Raw genomic sequence first — 14,508 nt, 5'->3', positions numbered from 1 at the left:
AATTAATAAATACAAGAATAAACTGTTTCATGTACTCACAACTATAAATCTACTTTTGCCTCACCAACATTAAATGAGAATAAACATAAAGATAGTAACATGTTATGTGTAGGGAGCGGTTATAGGGTTAAGCCTTGGACTGACCCGCTGACAAAGTCGCAAACAAGTCCCAGCTTGGAGGGCTCAGTCCTCTAAGCATAATTAAGCTTGATCTTGTGACTGCTCCCTAGATCTTTCCTGGGTAGCTAATGGGCTGTGGGAGGGGCAGCAAGTGCTGCCAAAACAAGTGAAACTTACAAGAACATTGTAAATTACCTTGTTTACCCCTGACTATAAATCAAGCATCAGCTTTGCAGTCTGGATCTGTTCTGTGGCCTCAGCCAGGCACAGCAGATCCACCTAGACCCAGCTTATTCTCTTTGTCTTTTTCTTCATCCTTCACCCCCCTCCCTCAGGCTCGCCGAACCCTTGGCTGTGCTGGCGCAGCACAGTTATGTGGTATTATGATGCAAAAAAATAAAAACCCACTACCAAAGAATTTAATGCAGAGAAGTTACCTTACACAATTACAGTCAAGAAGCAGATGCACCTGACTACTGAATAAGCACTTTAGATTACCCTACTTATTCTTGCTACCAAGAGCAAATTTTTTACAACTCCTGGGTTTAAAAAGCAAAAAGATTCAATGTTGCATTGATTGTAACTTGTTAAAGAGAAAAATGAAGTTTTATTATAACTGATATTCATTTAAAGTGAAATTGAGACTCGTACTTAATAAAAAGATTTAAAGAAAGTGGGGGATGATTTTAGCTCTCTAAAAAGATGCAGTTTGCGTGTGGGCTCTCCACCAGATTGCTTAAATTGGGCTTAAATTCGGCTCTGCTGTTTACAAGGTCTGTGTCCTTGGGCACATCACGCAACAACACTGCATTAGTTGCCTTACATATAAAATGAACAGAATAATAGTTATCTCCTAGGTGAAAGAGTGAATTGAATGAGTTGTACTATATGGAAAGCTCTTAGAATACTGCCTGGTATGTAAGTGTAATATAAGCATAGGCTATTATAATTTTAACTTAAAACAATTTCTCCATTTAAAGAATCTATGAAAATGACTGTGCAAAACAACTGTTATACAACCCCTTTAAGAAATGTAGAAAAAACCCCAAACATTTTTTGTGGTTTTTTTTTTTTTTAGCTCAGAAAAGATTATGATATAAAAAGGTCACTGCTACATATTAGTTTTATTTCTACTTACATCTATTGGTTTCTTCAAAACTTAGCTTCAACAACCAGATGCTATTAAAAACCACTAACATTTAAGGTTAAACTATTACATCATATATATAACTTCCAAAACATCTCCATTTCTCCTATTTTAGCAAATATGCCAGTAATTATCAATTGAACATTCTCTTCAATAAACATTTTAAAGAACATTTTCTAGGATTGCCCCATAGTATCTTGCACATAGTGGGTTCTCACAATTATCAAATGATATCATCAGCCTTGTGATTTTATTTTTTTTACTAGAGGCCCGGTGCACGAAATTAGTGCACTTGGAGGGGGGATTCCCTGCATCTGGACTGCACCCTCTCGCTCTCCATAGGGAGCGGGCCTAAGCCATCAGATGGACATCCTTAGTGCTGCCTCGGAGGCAGGAGAGGCTCCCACCACCACTGCTGCACTAGCCAGCCATGAGCCCGGCTTCTGGCTCAGCGGTGCTTCCCCTGTGGGAGCACAGTACCACCAGGGACAGCTCCTACATTGAGCATCTGCCCCCTGGTGGTCAGTGCATGTCATAGCAACTGGTCTTTCTGCTGTTTGATCGATTTGCATATTAGCCTTTTATTATATAGGATAATGTCTTATGGGCAAGGCCTCTAATTCAAATTTTTTTTAGGTAGTTAAAGGGAGGGGCAGAATTTTCACTTGAGCCTGAAGCTAAAATTGCCCTTACCTCAAAAATCTGCATACCACTGAGACACATCTTGGTGAGGCTCATTCTGAACCCCCACACTGTTCTAGTCTGTGTATAAGTATTGGGAACCATCTTATCTCTTTAGTGAAAGGAACCTTTTGTTATGTTACAATGACTAACTTTATCTCATGAGCTTGTGTTTTGGCTTCAAGCCTGTATCCAGTATTCATGCAGCAACTTCAGCTCTTCTGTTCAATATTTATCAGGCATATCTTTTATTTTATTTTCTCTAAATCATTCTCGATTTTTATGTATTAGATAGGAATAGCCAATGGACACAGTCTGGCGAAGCCCTGGAAGGGGTGGGTGCAGGGTGGAGGAGATCAATGGGGGGAAAAAACCACCTAAAACAAAGGGACATCTGTAATACTTTCAACAATAAAGATACATTTTAAATAAAGGAAAATATCTTAGTTGAAAAGAGTTTTATGTGAAATAATGTAAGTAATTGCTCTACACTGTACTTTATATTCTCAACTCCTCTCAAAGGGATATTAATTGACCCTATGTTCACTGAATGCAGGACTGCCTTCCGCTACACTGACCCAGCACTGACTGCCATGGGGGCTGCGATCAGACCCTGCTTTTCTCTCCCGGCCTCTGTCCGGGCCTGATCGCAGCCCCCTCGGCAGTCAGTGCTGGGTCGCTGAGGCGCCCGCAGCGCGGCAGTCTGTGCTGGGTTGCCAGGACTGACTTCTGCCACGCCAACCCAGCACTGACTGCCACAGGGGCTGCGATCAGAGCCTGCTTTTCTCTCTGGGCCTGATCACACCCCCCTTGGTAGTCAGTGCTGGGTCCATGAGGCGCCCGCAGCGACTGACTTCCAGTGTTTGGTCGAGCCTTCGGTCATTTTGGACATATGGACCCTGGCTCTTTATATATATAGATTGTTCTCACCTGAGGGTATGTTTTTTAACTGGTTTTAGAGAGAAAGGGAGAGAAAAACATTGTTCACATACCCTGACCAGAGATCAAACCTGAAACCTTGGTAGGTGCTGTGGCTGGGAATTTAACCCACAACCTTCTGGTGTATGGGACAACACTCCAACCAATGGATCCACCCAGCCAGGGCAACCTTGTGATTTTAATGCAGTTTTTATAAATTTTCAACACTGACAAGTCATGCTATAAATTCAACCAAGATGGTCACATAAGGTTGTTGTCCTAGATGCATATCTTTAGACAGAGAAGTTAGGGAAAGCACAAATGTAAAGTACATTAAATTAACATCGCTTAAGTTAAAACACTTGTGTTAAAATGAAGCAAAAATTTAAAAACTGTACTTACTTATGGTCTTCACCTGAAGCGATAGTCTCATTGTTAGGTGCTACTGAAGTTGTTCCAGACCCAACCAACATAGGCTGGATTAAAAGACAGAAGAATGAAAATAATGTTCTATGTTAAAATTACCATTAACACTGATGAATGCTTCCATAAATATGCATGCAGATTGACAACATATGAGACTTACCTAAATTGTCTTTTGAATAGGAACACATTAATAATAAAAGTTTCAACAACCATAAATAGGCCCAAATTAACATTTAGGTAGCTTACCACACTCCAAAAAATTGAAAATGAGTTCAAAATTCCCATTAGTTTTATTGACTGCTCTCATCCTCCTCTAATATTTGTTCACTGTTTCCACACCTGCCCCCAACATGACCCCTAAATACATGAGCGCTATGAAGAGCCCCCTCGTGACCTCATGGGTTTAGAGCTCGGCCTTCGGTGAGAGGAAGGAAGGGAGATTCTGCTTTAATGGTTAGGATTCATCACCTTTATTCGGAATGTTTTCGTTATTTATAAGAGGTATCATCTCCTCATACAAATGGTTAACACTAGGGCACAGGAAAGTCAAGTAACTTGCCCAAGGTCACAGAGATAATAGAAACAGCAATAAAAATCACAACAATTTGTCAAGAGCCAAGCTATAAACTCAGGTCTAGCTGTCTTGGTCACCCTGTTCTATAACCACCCAGCCAAAATTCCACATTATGACAATTATCTTTACTCAGAAATTTTCAGAAAATAAAAAGGACAATAAAAATAAAAGTCTCTTTTAAGAGTTACTTATATATAATATGAACCTTGAATTTATTCAAATGTAGAAGACTGCTAAAATATCTTTAAAGCCTAGAAAGCCGTCTCAACAAAATACTTCAAAATATCCCAAGAACTGGTTAATTCTAATTTACATATTAAATTATTTTACATAAGAATTAACTCACGAAATACTCCATACCTTTAAATCTTTTGGCTTCTTTTTCTTGCCTTTGTTTTTTATCTTGGGAGAATTAAGCTAAAAAATGGAGAGAAAAATCACTGACCACTCAAATAACAGCACTATGAAACTACCATATATTATACCATGATTTTGAGACTGGTCATAAGGTGAATTACATAAAATGTTTAACAAAAATAACACTACAGTGTGTCAGCCCTATTGTTATGATTTATAACAGAAATTAAGAAAAAGTTTAATGTTGCCTAACGTTATAACTAAAATTAAATTGTTCCAACATTTTGAACTCATTTTCAGTAAGGTTTATATCAGACTTTTAAGGTAATTCCAGTTACACGCTAATAGTATTTTAACGATTTTCCTTTTACTTGGGCAAACTAAACATGTGCACCTGGCCAGACACGGGAGCACTGACAGTGCATTTAGGAGAAGCTTTAACCTCTCTCGGGGTATCAGCTGTGCTTGCACATGTAGCTGGGCAATACCTGATAGAATGGGTTAAGACAAAACTCCCCAGTATAGATGACTTGATACTAAAAAGTCAGTAAACAAGCAATTTTCTGTTTGAAAACTGCCACAACCTACTAAGGAAGACAACTCTGGCATTCTAGTTTAACTCAATTTGGAGGCACTCAAAACAAAGTCCCTTTATTTTTCTTAAAGAGCAAAACATGAAAATGTTCACAATTATAGGTAACTTTTCGTTTTGATGCCAGATTATTCCAGAACTGCTTTCCTCTGTCTAAGACTGACATTTATGAGCTGTGAAACTTGAAGGCGGTTGTCTAATGGGAGCCTTGCTCCGATTCCGAGGGGCAGATTGGGATTAACTGCCTAATGAAATAGTCCATGTTACCAGAAGTCCTGCAGATTGGGTTCTGGAGTGCCGCCCGGGACGGAACTCCACGGGCCTGGGGCCTCCCCCTCCCTTTGGCTAACACAAGCCAGAACACAACATTGAAAGTGACCAAATGACTCACTGGCACGTCACCGCTGTCTTGCTTCCTCAGCACAGTGCAGCGGCTGTCTGCAGGAAGAGAGTTTTGTGAGCAAGCGAAGCATTAACATCGCCATATAATACACTAAAACAGGGGTGGAGAACCCTTCTCCTGCCAAGGCCATTTGGATATTTTTAACATCATTCATGGGCCATACCAAATTATCAACTTAAAAATTAGCAGCTATATTTGTTCAAACATTCAATTAACTCATCCCTAATGCCTTGGCAGGGCCAGACCACATGATTACTCGGGCCCAGGCGGGCCAGACATTCCCCACCCTGCACTACAGCTTTAAAGAAAACCACCCCAGGTACACTGACACAGACTATGCTCTATGCCTCATCTGGCTTTGACACAAGTCTAGTTTGAGGCAAGGGTGAAATGGCTAACTAAATGGGAAACCAACTACAAAGAACCACAAAATTTCAATCCATTTCAGCATAATTTGAGTGTCTTCTAGGTGCCAAACTCTATGCCAGGTGTTGGGAATAGAGAAGCACAAAATAGTCCCTGCCACCCACACGCCTATTTCTACAAAAAAGACAACCAGGCAGATGCCTGCCACCGGTGTGCTAACCCCCACAATACATACACGGAACAAAGCTGACGGAATAATGAAGTCTTCGAGGGGAGAGGCCCAGAGGGATCATCAAGGGCTTTGGGGAGGAAGGGGCTTGAAATGAACACGCAACGGGGTGGGATGAGGTTGGAGGAACTGGATGAGCAAAGACAGGAGGCAGGAAAGCACAGGGCAGGTTGGGGCACAGTAACTGGTGTGGTGGTGTTTCAGAAGGCAGATGGGCAGAGTGGCGATGAGTCCAGATACATGATGTGAATTTAATCAGCAGGCAAAACTAAGCAAGTGGTTCCCAAAGAGAATAGTTACAGGACCAAAGGGATGTTCCTCAAGAGTCCCTGGAGGCAACGCAGGAGGAAGATTTGGAGGGGGAGGGTCTAGGTATGGAGACCAGTCTGGAGGCTACTGACCTTTCATGGAAAGACCACTGTGCTCCTGGCTAAGAAGTGGGGACGGACAGGGAAGGACAGATCTGAGATAAAGCTCATGGATTGCTGACAAACTAGGTATGGAGTAATAGGGAAAAGGAAGAAAGCAGACCAATTGCAGGTTTCCTCTTAAAAACCAGACATACAACAACGTTACTGCTCAGATAAATTCAGCAAGGGGGACGTAAACCAGGTCAGCCACATTGCTCTCAAGGGACCTCTTGGCTTTCTACACAGAAATCCCAACAGGGAAAATGCGCGCAGACTTCAGGAGGCAGGTTGGGGCTCCCAACTTACCTATCTACAAGATCTGTGGACTTTTTAAACTTTAGAGAAATGTAAGTACTTCTAATGAAAGGAGACAAAACTGAAAATGTCAGGGTAAAGGTGAGAGGCAGAGCCATGGGACTTGAAAATCTGTTGGCCAGTCATTTGGCTGCTGGCTTCCGACTCTCTGGCTGAGAGCAGAGAAGGGGCTGCAGCCCGGGGGACTGTGCATTTTAGGTACAGAGCACCAGATTCGGGAACATGCACACAGCGGGGACTGTGTCCTTTTTAGTTGTCCTGTGGTGTGACCCAAACATGCATCAGGCTGTGCAAGCTCAGTCCTGGGACAGCATTTTATTGTCAGCCGCAGCAAACTGATGGAATACATTCAGCTGTCCCGTGGCCTGTCACCTCCAGTCATGAAGAGAGTCCTGGAGAAATAAAGCCTTCTATACGCGGGGTGTGCTCTTCACAAGAACCACAGCAAAAGCAAGCCTCTGGTTCCTTATATGCATTTGAACTTGGTAACATGTGACATTTTTGTCCAGGGCCAGACTTTTAATGTATATTTTAAAACAAATAGCACAAAATTTCCAAGTCTAATACCTAACAATAAAGTCAACTTCTGATGATGGGGGGAAGGAGAGAGGCATTACCATAAGACATGCAATGTAGTAGCAAAAATAAAAAATTCAAATTAATGTAGAATCTACAATGTTATAATTTAAGCAAAAATGGGACAACACAGATCACTGGCTCCAAACTGTCTTATTTTAATGAAGAAGCTATGAATCAAGAGAAGCTAAAGAATTAACTACCAGTTATCACATTCAGCCAAACTGCACTCCGAGCCCTTACCCACACAGGTTCCTGACTGCCCGCCATCCTCTCTAGGCCTGGCGGTCACTCTGTCCAATTCCACCTCCAGCTCGGACCTCACCCCCACACCAGGCTTTCCTCTTCCCGGGAGAATGCACGTGCTCACTCCTTCATCTGAACCCACTTATCCTGTCTTTTCTCACTGGGCTTACCCCCACATTATACGTATATTCATCTTATTCCCTTCGTAGAGCCAAAGGTGCTGAGGCAGGGAATAGCGTAAGCATTCCTGAGTTCCTTGTTAACACCTAGCATGGGCCTCAAAGCAGCGTGAAAACAAGCTTTTCGAGGAATGAGGAGAGAAGTGAGCCAGAGCCCACTATTCCTGACTCGCAGTTCCCACTCCTTCCACAGCAGGTGTTCGTCTGGCTGCGTTAGCTTCTGCAAACATCACCTCCTGCGGCCATTTTCCTGACTGCTCAGATCAAACCCATCTATATGTATAAAAGCCTAAGCCACGATTCAATTGTTGAATGGTAGCTATGACATGCACTGACCACCAAGGGGCAGACGCTCCAACCGGTAGGTTAGCTTGCTGCTGGGGTCCAGCCGATTGGGATGGGTGAGATGGGCTAGACACGCCCTGGAGCCCTCCTGAGGTCCCTCCCCAGCAGCCAACCTCCTTTTGTCCTTCCCCGGCCCCGATTATGCACCAGTGGGGTTCCAGATTGAGAGAGGGCGCAGGCCAGGCCAAGGGACCCCACTGGTGCACAAATCCGTGCACTGGGCCTCTAGTTTTGTAATAAATTCTGTCAACACGCAATCTCTGCCACAACACTGTCAAAATATCTAAGATGAGAACAGTGATCTGAATATGTCCACAACACTGAGTTCTTCCATAGAATAAAAAGGTTTGAACAAGAAAAAAAGTACTATTCTTAATCACTACCCTCTGCAAATACAGAATTCCCCCCAAGACTATGTATAGTATAAACTGAAACTCGACCCACATACCCATGATATCGAAGAATTCGTCTAACGCATTGTGCAAGGCCGGGAACTTGTCTCTGTGTTCTTCCAGCAGCCAAATCAGACACCGGGCTTCCTTCAATGATGCCTGCTCGCAGAAATAGTCAAGTTGCTTTCCTTCTATAGAGTTTAGTTTATGACCATACGTCTCATTCCAGAGAAAAGTCATGATGCTAAAATCAAGCTCCTTGAGAGATGCTCCATAACGAGAGAAAAAAGATTCTGTGGCATCTAAGCCTGTGATAAAAACAAAACCCAAATCAGACAGAGAACCACTTACTGTAAAATCACATTCACCTTCACATCTTGAAAATGGTTCCATTACAGTTCGCTTACAATTGCAATGAAAACATGTAAATACTTGAGAATAAACTTGTTTAAGCTATTACACATTTCAGAAACACCATTTAATATGGACATGCAAATTACAATAATTCGTATCTATTAGTTGAATAAAGAGGGTCAAAGGCTTCTGTTATTAGTTATTTTTATTAAACTTAGAAAAAGGAATTAAATTCCTTTAAAAATACAGCAAAACCTTTTCACTAATTCATAATGACTTTCATTCCAACCAGTACAAACTAGTAAGATTTTATAATGCTTTACTACACATATTCCATAGTGACAAAACATCAGTAATATGCACAAACAAGTAATATTCCCAAACACCCTTTAAAACAGGAAATGGTTAGACAACAACTCTGCCTGCGGCCGCCTTCCCCAGTGCCTGCTTGAGGGCCTTAGGCAGAAAGACTGGTTAGGCCTTCCCCAACCAAACCAGGAAAAGCAGGAGAGAGGAACAGTTTTATGATCTGTGGTAGATTTGCCTTAGGTGATCCTAAGCAATTCTTCCCTCTATCCTTCCCCCTAACTTTCCCATTCAGGAATCAGACTTCTGAACCACACAATCCCAGCGGGCACGACAGGGGGTGCTATTTACCCATGGCTGGGCCCAGTATTTACAGTTCTTACATTTTACACGTTACAAATATTTAGCATAATATGGGACTGGGTTTTCTAACTGACTGAGCTTTTTTGTGTTTATACCTTTTGAAAGTGTATATTATAACCTTTGTGTAAAATAAGCTATAAATTGTGAGTTGGAAAAATAGTATTTTTAACCTTATCCATTTGTAGTCCTACTTTAAAAAAAATACAGATAACTGTATAATAAAAAAATAACAAATGACGACAGGAAGACAAAGACGACTCGGAGGCCCACGTGTCCTTTCCACTAAACCGCATCTCTGAAAGGAAATGACATACCAAAGCTGTTAAGTTTCTGGATCCAAGCGGCTAACTTTGGCTCCATCTCTTTCAGCTCACTCAAAACATGCAGGAATATCCTTGTTTTGACTCTATTGTTTTCTTGAACCAAGTGACGAATGACGTAGTCCACCGCTTCACTTAGGAAATTTCTGCTGGAAAAGCAGGTGGTGTAGTCTTCTGTGCTCAACACCTTCCAGGAGAGCAGCTCTTTGAGGAGCTTGGACGCATCCAGCACCCCGGACTTGATCTTGTCGGCGTACTGCTTGATGCACTGCAAGATCCTGTCGTCCAGGAACTGGCAGCTCTCAGCACGGGCTACAGGTTCTGAGGATAAACCACAGCGGTCAGTTACAGTGAGAAACAGGACCAACCTGCAGAGACAGAAACTTGGAGAGAAATGCGGTAACCTTACAGAGCAATATAAACGTGGCGCAGATGGAGTCTTGATGTTTTTAAATAAACTCAATAAATTTTAAATTAGGAATATAAATACAGAGTGGGGCAAAAGCATGTTTTTAGTTGTTCATATAGAAAATAATACAATAATTAATAAATAACAGAAGAATAAACTCTGTGTTTCACTCAGTCACAAGTGCATTTTTGTTCCACCCTGTATTTAACAATACCTTTGAAAAAATATAGTTCACGTTCAACAAAACACAGCAAAAGTACCTTATCTCATTCACTCTGTACCACTCATGAACATCTAAAATTTGAGTCCCTCTAAAATAAAATTACTTCCCTCAACCATCCTAACCCAGCTTCATCAACTACCTAAAATTATAAATTTTATATTCAATATAACATGGTGATATCCAATAAACATGTTTAGTCATTAAGAATACCAAGGGGGTTTTTTTGGGGGTTAAAGGGATCATTTATTCAGTTACATATTCAATTAATATATTATTCATCTTATTGTTGGATCCTAAATTGCAGACCTGTGGACTCACTGACTACTAGTGGGAAAATATCTCAGAAGTTCATCGTCCTGCCCACTCATCTTCCTACAGGATGGCCATGTAGCCTCTTGAAGCACCCAAAGTTAAAATACCAACATTCACTGAAAACCTTTTCAGTAAGAAAGATCATTTTGGTTGATTTGTGAAGCATTAATGGAATACTAGATGAAACAATAAGACAGCAAGAGGAAATATTTATTTTATAGATGGCCATCGCAGAAAATGAGAATAACTTACTTCAAATCATCTGGAAGTATACACACAGACCAATATGTCCACAGAAACAGTGAAATTACCAGATACGTTCCCATGTTGATCATGGAATGATGACAAGATGAACATAAAACAAAAAGGCTGTTCTAGGCAATCTCTATGGTACCTTTTATGAACAGCTTCATTTGAACTCAGCATTGTTTCAGATAATTAGTAGTGACTTTATAGTTCACAGTTTTAGGACCTAAATCCACATAGTGGAGTCCACAGACCGTTGTCAAACATTATTTCCACCTTCAGTTCAGCAATGAGTAAACGTACGGTCTGCCCCAGGTTGGCGGCAGGTAGTGTTTTGAATCCCTGTGTACCTCTTCCAAAATCCGTGCCCTGTGTACCATCTGCACCCGTGACAGTATTAAAATATTAACTGAAACCAAATTTCAATTCAGTAACAATTAATCTAAGTCCCAGTAAGATGAGTATTCACATTTATAGTCTAAGCGAGAATACATCATCATCATTATGCCTTGGACTCCAGCCTACCTTTCGGCTCTTCCGTTTTGGGTGGATTACTTTCCCTTAAGTCCTCTTCCATTCTTTCTTGTGCTAATTTTTTTGCTTCCTGTTTTTGGATCTTTCTCTTCAGTTTTTTGTCTTCTTTCAGTCTTAGCTTCTTTAGGCTGATAAACATTTACAGTTAGTGATAATTCACCTGTTATAAATGCAACTATTTTCCTTTGGCTATTATAAAAAGCATTCTCTAAGTCTAAGCAGTAAGTTAGAGTGCAAGTAAGTTAGGAGTGTTCCTTTCTAGTCAGAGCTCAGTCTGCATCTTCTGTTCAATATCAAAAGCTGTTGACAAGTGGTCAAACTAACGGTACTTGTTTCAAGAAAACAAGGGCCTCAGGGGACTGAGTGATTTAAGGATGGCAAGTATAGATGGTGCAGATATTATCTACATGTTTATAAGTTACTGCTTAAGGTGAATAGGAAAAATAAAAATTACTCTGCAAGATAATACATGTACACACTTATTTCAAAAAAAGATCCCACAGTAAACTATTATTTTCACATCCCAATAATGGCCCACAACTACAGAATTTGGTTAATATGGTTACAATGAATTCTCTTCAACAAATAAGTCTGTTCCTCTTTTCTTTTGCTTTTTCTTGATCACCAATGATGAAAAAAATCACTTATTAGAATGGAAAACAAGAGGCAGGACCAAAAAGAGAAGCAAAAAACATTGAAATTATTTGATCTGAACAAGAGGATACAAAGAAGGAAATAATTTTGACAGTACATTGAGTATATCAGTGTGAGAAATAAGTTACTGGTTCAAAGTGTTTGCTGAAGAGAGATAACAAGAAACTACGCTTTTGGAATTAAAGTTTAAACAACTGAGAACTAAGTATACAATTTTTATCTAACTGCTAAATCTATTAATCAAACGTAATTTCACAACATCAAATGCCATAATTTTACTTGTAAATTCAACCACTAAATAAGGCTATGATTCAAGTTTCAGTATTAACCATTCCAGGCAAGTTCTCTTTAAATTTTAAATATCCATAAAAAGCATTTAAAAACCACTTAATTGGACATGTGTGCACAGCCAATTCAAAAAGAGCATAATTTAGAAATCTGTACATAATAGAATTATATTGTAAAAGACATCATGAGGCTAGTGACGGATTGTTAAAAATCTTACCTAGAACATTTCTGTTTCAGAATAGGTTTTGAAGGAACCTTCTTTTCTTTTACGACTTTGTGTTCAAACTTTAAATAAAACAAAAATACCAGAAATTTGTCTCATACTCTCAGGACATAAAGCACAAAACCACAAGAAACAAGCATTTCAGAAGCACACACAGTCAATGGTCGGTTTGGCAGAGAACAGTGATGATGCTCTGACCCAGACAAAAGCCCAGAAAACTTTAGTAAAATAATGTATTGAAAAGAGAAATGAGAGTACACACACTTTAGCAAGAAATGTTTTTTTAAATTAAAAGTAAGCAGAGATAAAATAAACTAGAAATCTCTATATATAAAACCCTAATATGCAAATAGACTGAACAGTGTAACAACTGAACAACTGGTCGTTATGACGTGCGCTGACCACCAAGGGGTACATGTGAAACATGGCGGGCATTGGCTGCGGTGGGATGGTGGAGCAGGTGAGCAGGGGTGCCAGACCAAAGCGGGGCGCCAGTCGCTGTCATCGGGGAGAGCCTCTGGTGGTTACTGAAAATTCTTTGCTCCCGTGTGCTACAATTCCGCCAGGCGCTGGCACCCAATGCTGGCCCTGATCACCCCTGAGGGCTTCTCCACCTCCCCCTGCTCCTGAGGGGCAATCAGGGCAGCAGGGCGCATGGGAGTGGCAGTGGCGGGAGCGGGGCTGCCAGCAGACATACGCAGCGGGAGGGGCCTGGCAGGGGTGCGGAGGATGGGTCAAGACCTGCCCCTGTGCCCACCGCAGCCTCGGGGCCCACAGCTGCTTTCAAGGTGCATGAATTCGTACACTGGGCCCCTAGTATCAGTATAACAACCTACTCCTGCCACCTCCATATAGACCAGGTAAAGGTAATCCCTCAAGACACTCCTCCCCTCCCTAAGTACTCTCACCCCTCTAATACCAGAAGTTTACCGGGAATAAAGAAAACAAGGTTATAAAAAGAGTGACAGTAAAACTAAACTGTAAAAGCCTCCTTTTCCTGTTAGGAAATAAAGGAATGTGAGAATCCTTTATTGCAAAGAAGCATTCTCACATCCTAATCATTCGTATATTGTCTGAAATTAAGTAACTGTTTCCTGGAAAAGACAAAATCCAAATCATACAACTTCCATAAATTTAAATCATGCTTTAAAAGGTATAAGCATTCTCATTGTCAATAAGATTTCCCCTTAATTAGATACTTACTTCACATTTAACTTGACCACCACTGCTGAAGATGATAATCTTAGAAATAATACCTTCACAGTCAGGGGTAAGACAAATTCCTTGTAGAAAATCCTATTTGATTAAAAAAGAAAAAAGAAAAAAAAAGAGTGCTGTATATCAGAATAAATCTAAACATGTATACTTTTATAAACATTGGGAATGGTTAAAATAGCATCAGAAACCTCTTCGTGGGCGCACTGAAAGTCCCTGCTCATGGCCATGGGACCTGCAGAGCCTCCCTGTAGAAGGAATGACTTGCTTGGTCAATGCAAGAAGAGCTGACAGGACATACACCAAGCACGTCCCAACAAAAGCTTAAGAAATGCTGAATGGACTGGCCCTTGATCTTTATCCTCTGTCACAAGAACATGTACCAGCAACTTCGATTCAGACACAAAAAAAAACAACACACCGCCACAGTGCCCAGCAGGCATGGATCAGTGGTTGAGTGTCGACCTGTGAACCAGGAGGCTGTGGTTTGATTCCCAGTCAGGCACATGCCCGGATTGTGGGCTCCATCACCAGTGTGGGGTGTGAAGGAGGCAGCCTATCAATGATTCTCTCTCATCACTGATGTTCCTCCCTCTCTCTGAAATCATTAAAAACATATTAAAAAAGCAAAACACCCAATCTTATTAGTCTTACCTTGTCAATTTTATCATTAAAGGTTGTTGTTTTTAACTTCTTCCAACAGTTCATGTGAAATTCTATTTTGCAGTACTGGCAACAGCTGATTCGGATAAAACCCTGGGGGGGTTTTAAAAAAATGTTTAATT

The 14,508-nt window shown here is 40.9% G+C and overlaps 1 protein-coding gene across 6 annotated transcripts in view; it reads right to left on the bottom strand.

The window, feature by feature from the left end:
• TTC3 (tetratricopeptide repeat domain 3) overlaps nucleotides 1-14,508 on the bottom strand; it is a 94,735-nt gene that overhangs the window by 28,747 nt on the left and 51,480 nt on the right. For 5 of the 6 annotated variants that reach the window (XM_054713538.1, XM_054713535.1, XM_054713536.1 and 2 more), the window contains 9 exons: nucleotides 14,378-14,479; nucleotides 13,712-13,804; nucleotides 12,503-12,570; nucleotides 11,335-11,471; nucleotides 9,614-9,940; nucleotides 8,333-8,584; nucleotides 5,207-5,253; nucleotides 4,227-4,283; nucleotides 3,269-3,342 (listed from right to left, as the gene is read on the bottom strand). In XM_054713538.1, the coding sequence (XP_054569513.1) occupies nucleotides 3,269-3,342; nucleotides 4,227-4,283; nucleotides 5,207-5,253; nucleotides 8,333-8,584; nucleotides 9,614-9,940; nucleotides 11,335-11,471; nucleotides 12,503-12,570; nucleotides 13,712-13,804; nucleotides 14,378-14,479 (1,157 nt within the window). Of the gene's footprint in view, nucleotides 1-3,268; nucleotides 3,343-4,226; nucleotides 4,284-5,206; nucleotides 5,254-8,332; nucleotides 8,585-9,613; nucleotides 9,941-11,334; nucleotides 11,472-12,502; nucleotides 12,571-13,711; nucleotides 13,805-14,377; nucleotides 14,480-14,508 lie in introns of those variants that run through there. The other variant, XM_054713540.1, reaches the window with a different exon arrangement.

This window comes from Eptesicus fuscus, chromosome 3 (assembly GCF_027574615.1).
Source record: "Eptesicus fuscus isolate TK198812 chromosome 3, DD_ASM_mEF_20220401, whole genome shotgun sequence".
NCBI classification, from domain to species: Eukaryota; Metazoa; Chordata; class Mammalia; order Chiroptera; family Vespertilionidae; genus Eptesicus; species Eptesicus fuscus.
The sequence above is the reverse complement of the archived record's forward strand: the minus strand, read 5'-3'. Positions and strand labels throughout refer to the sequence as shown.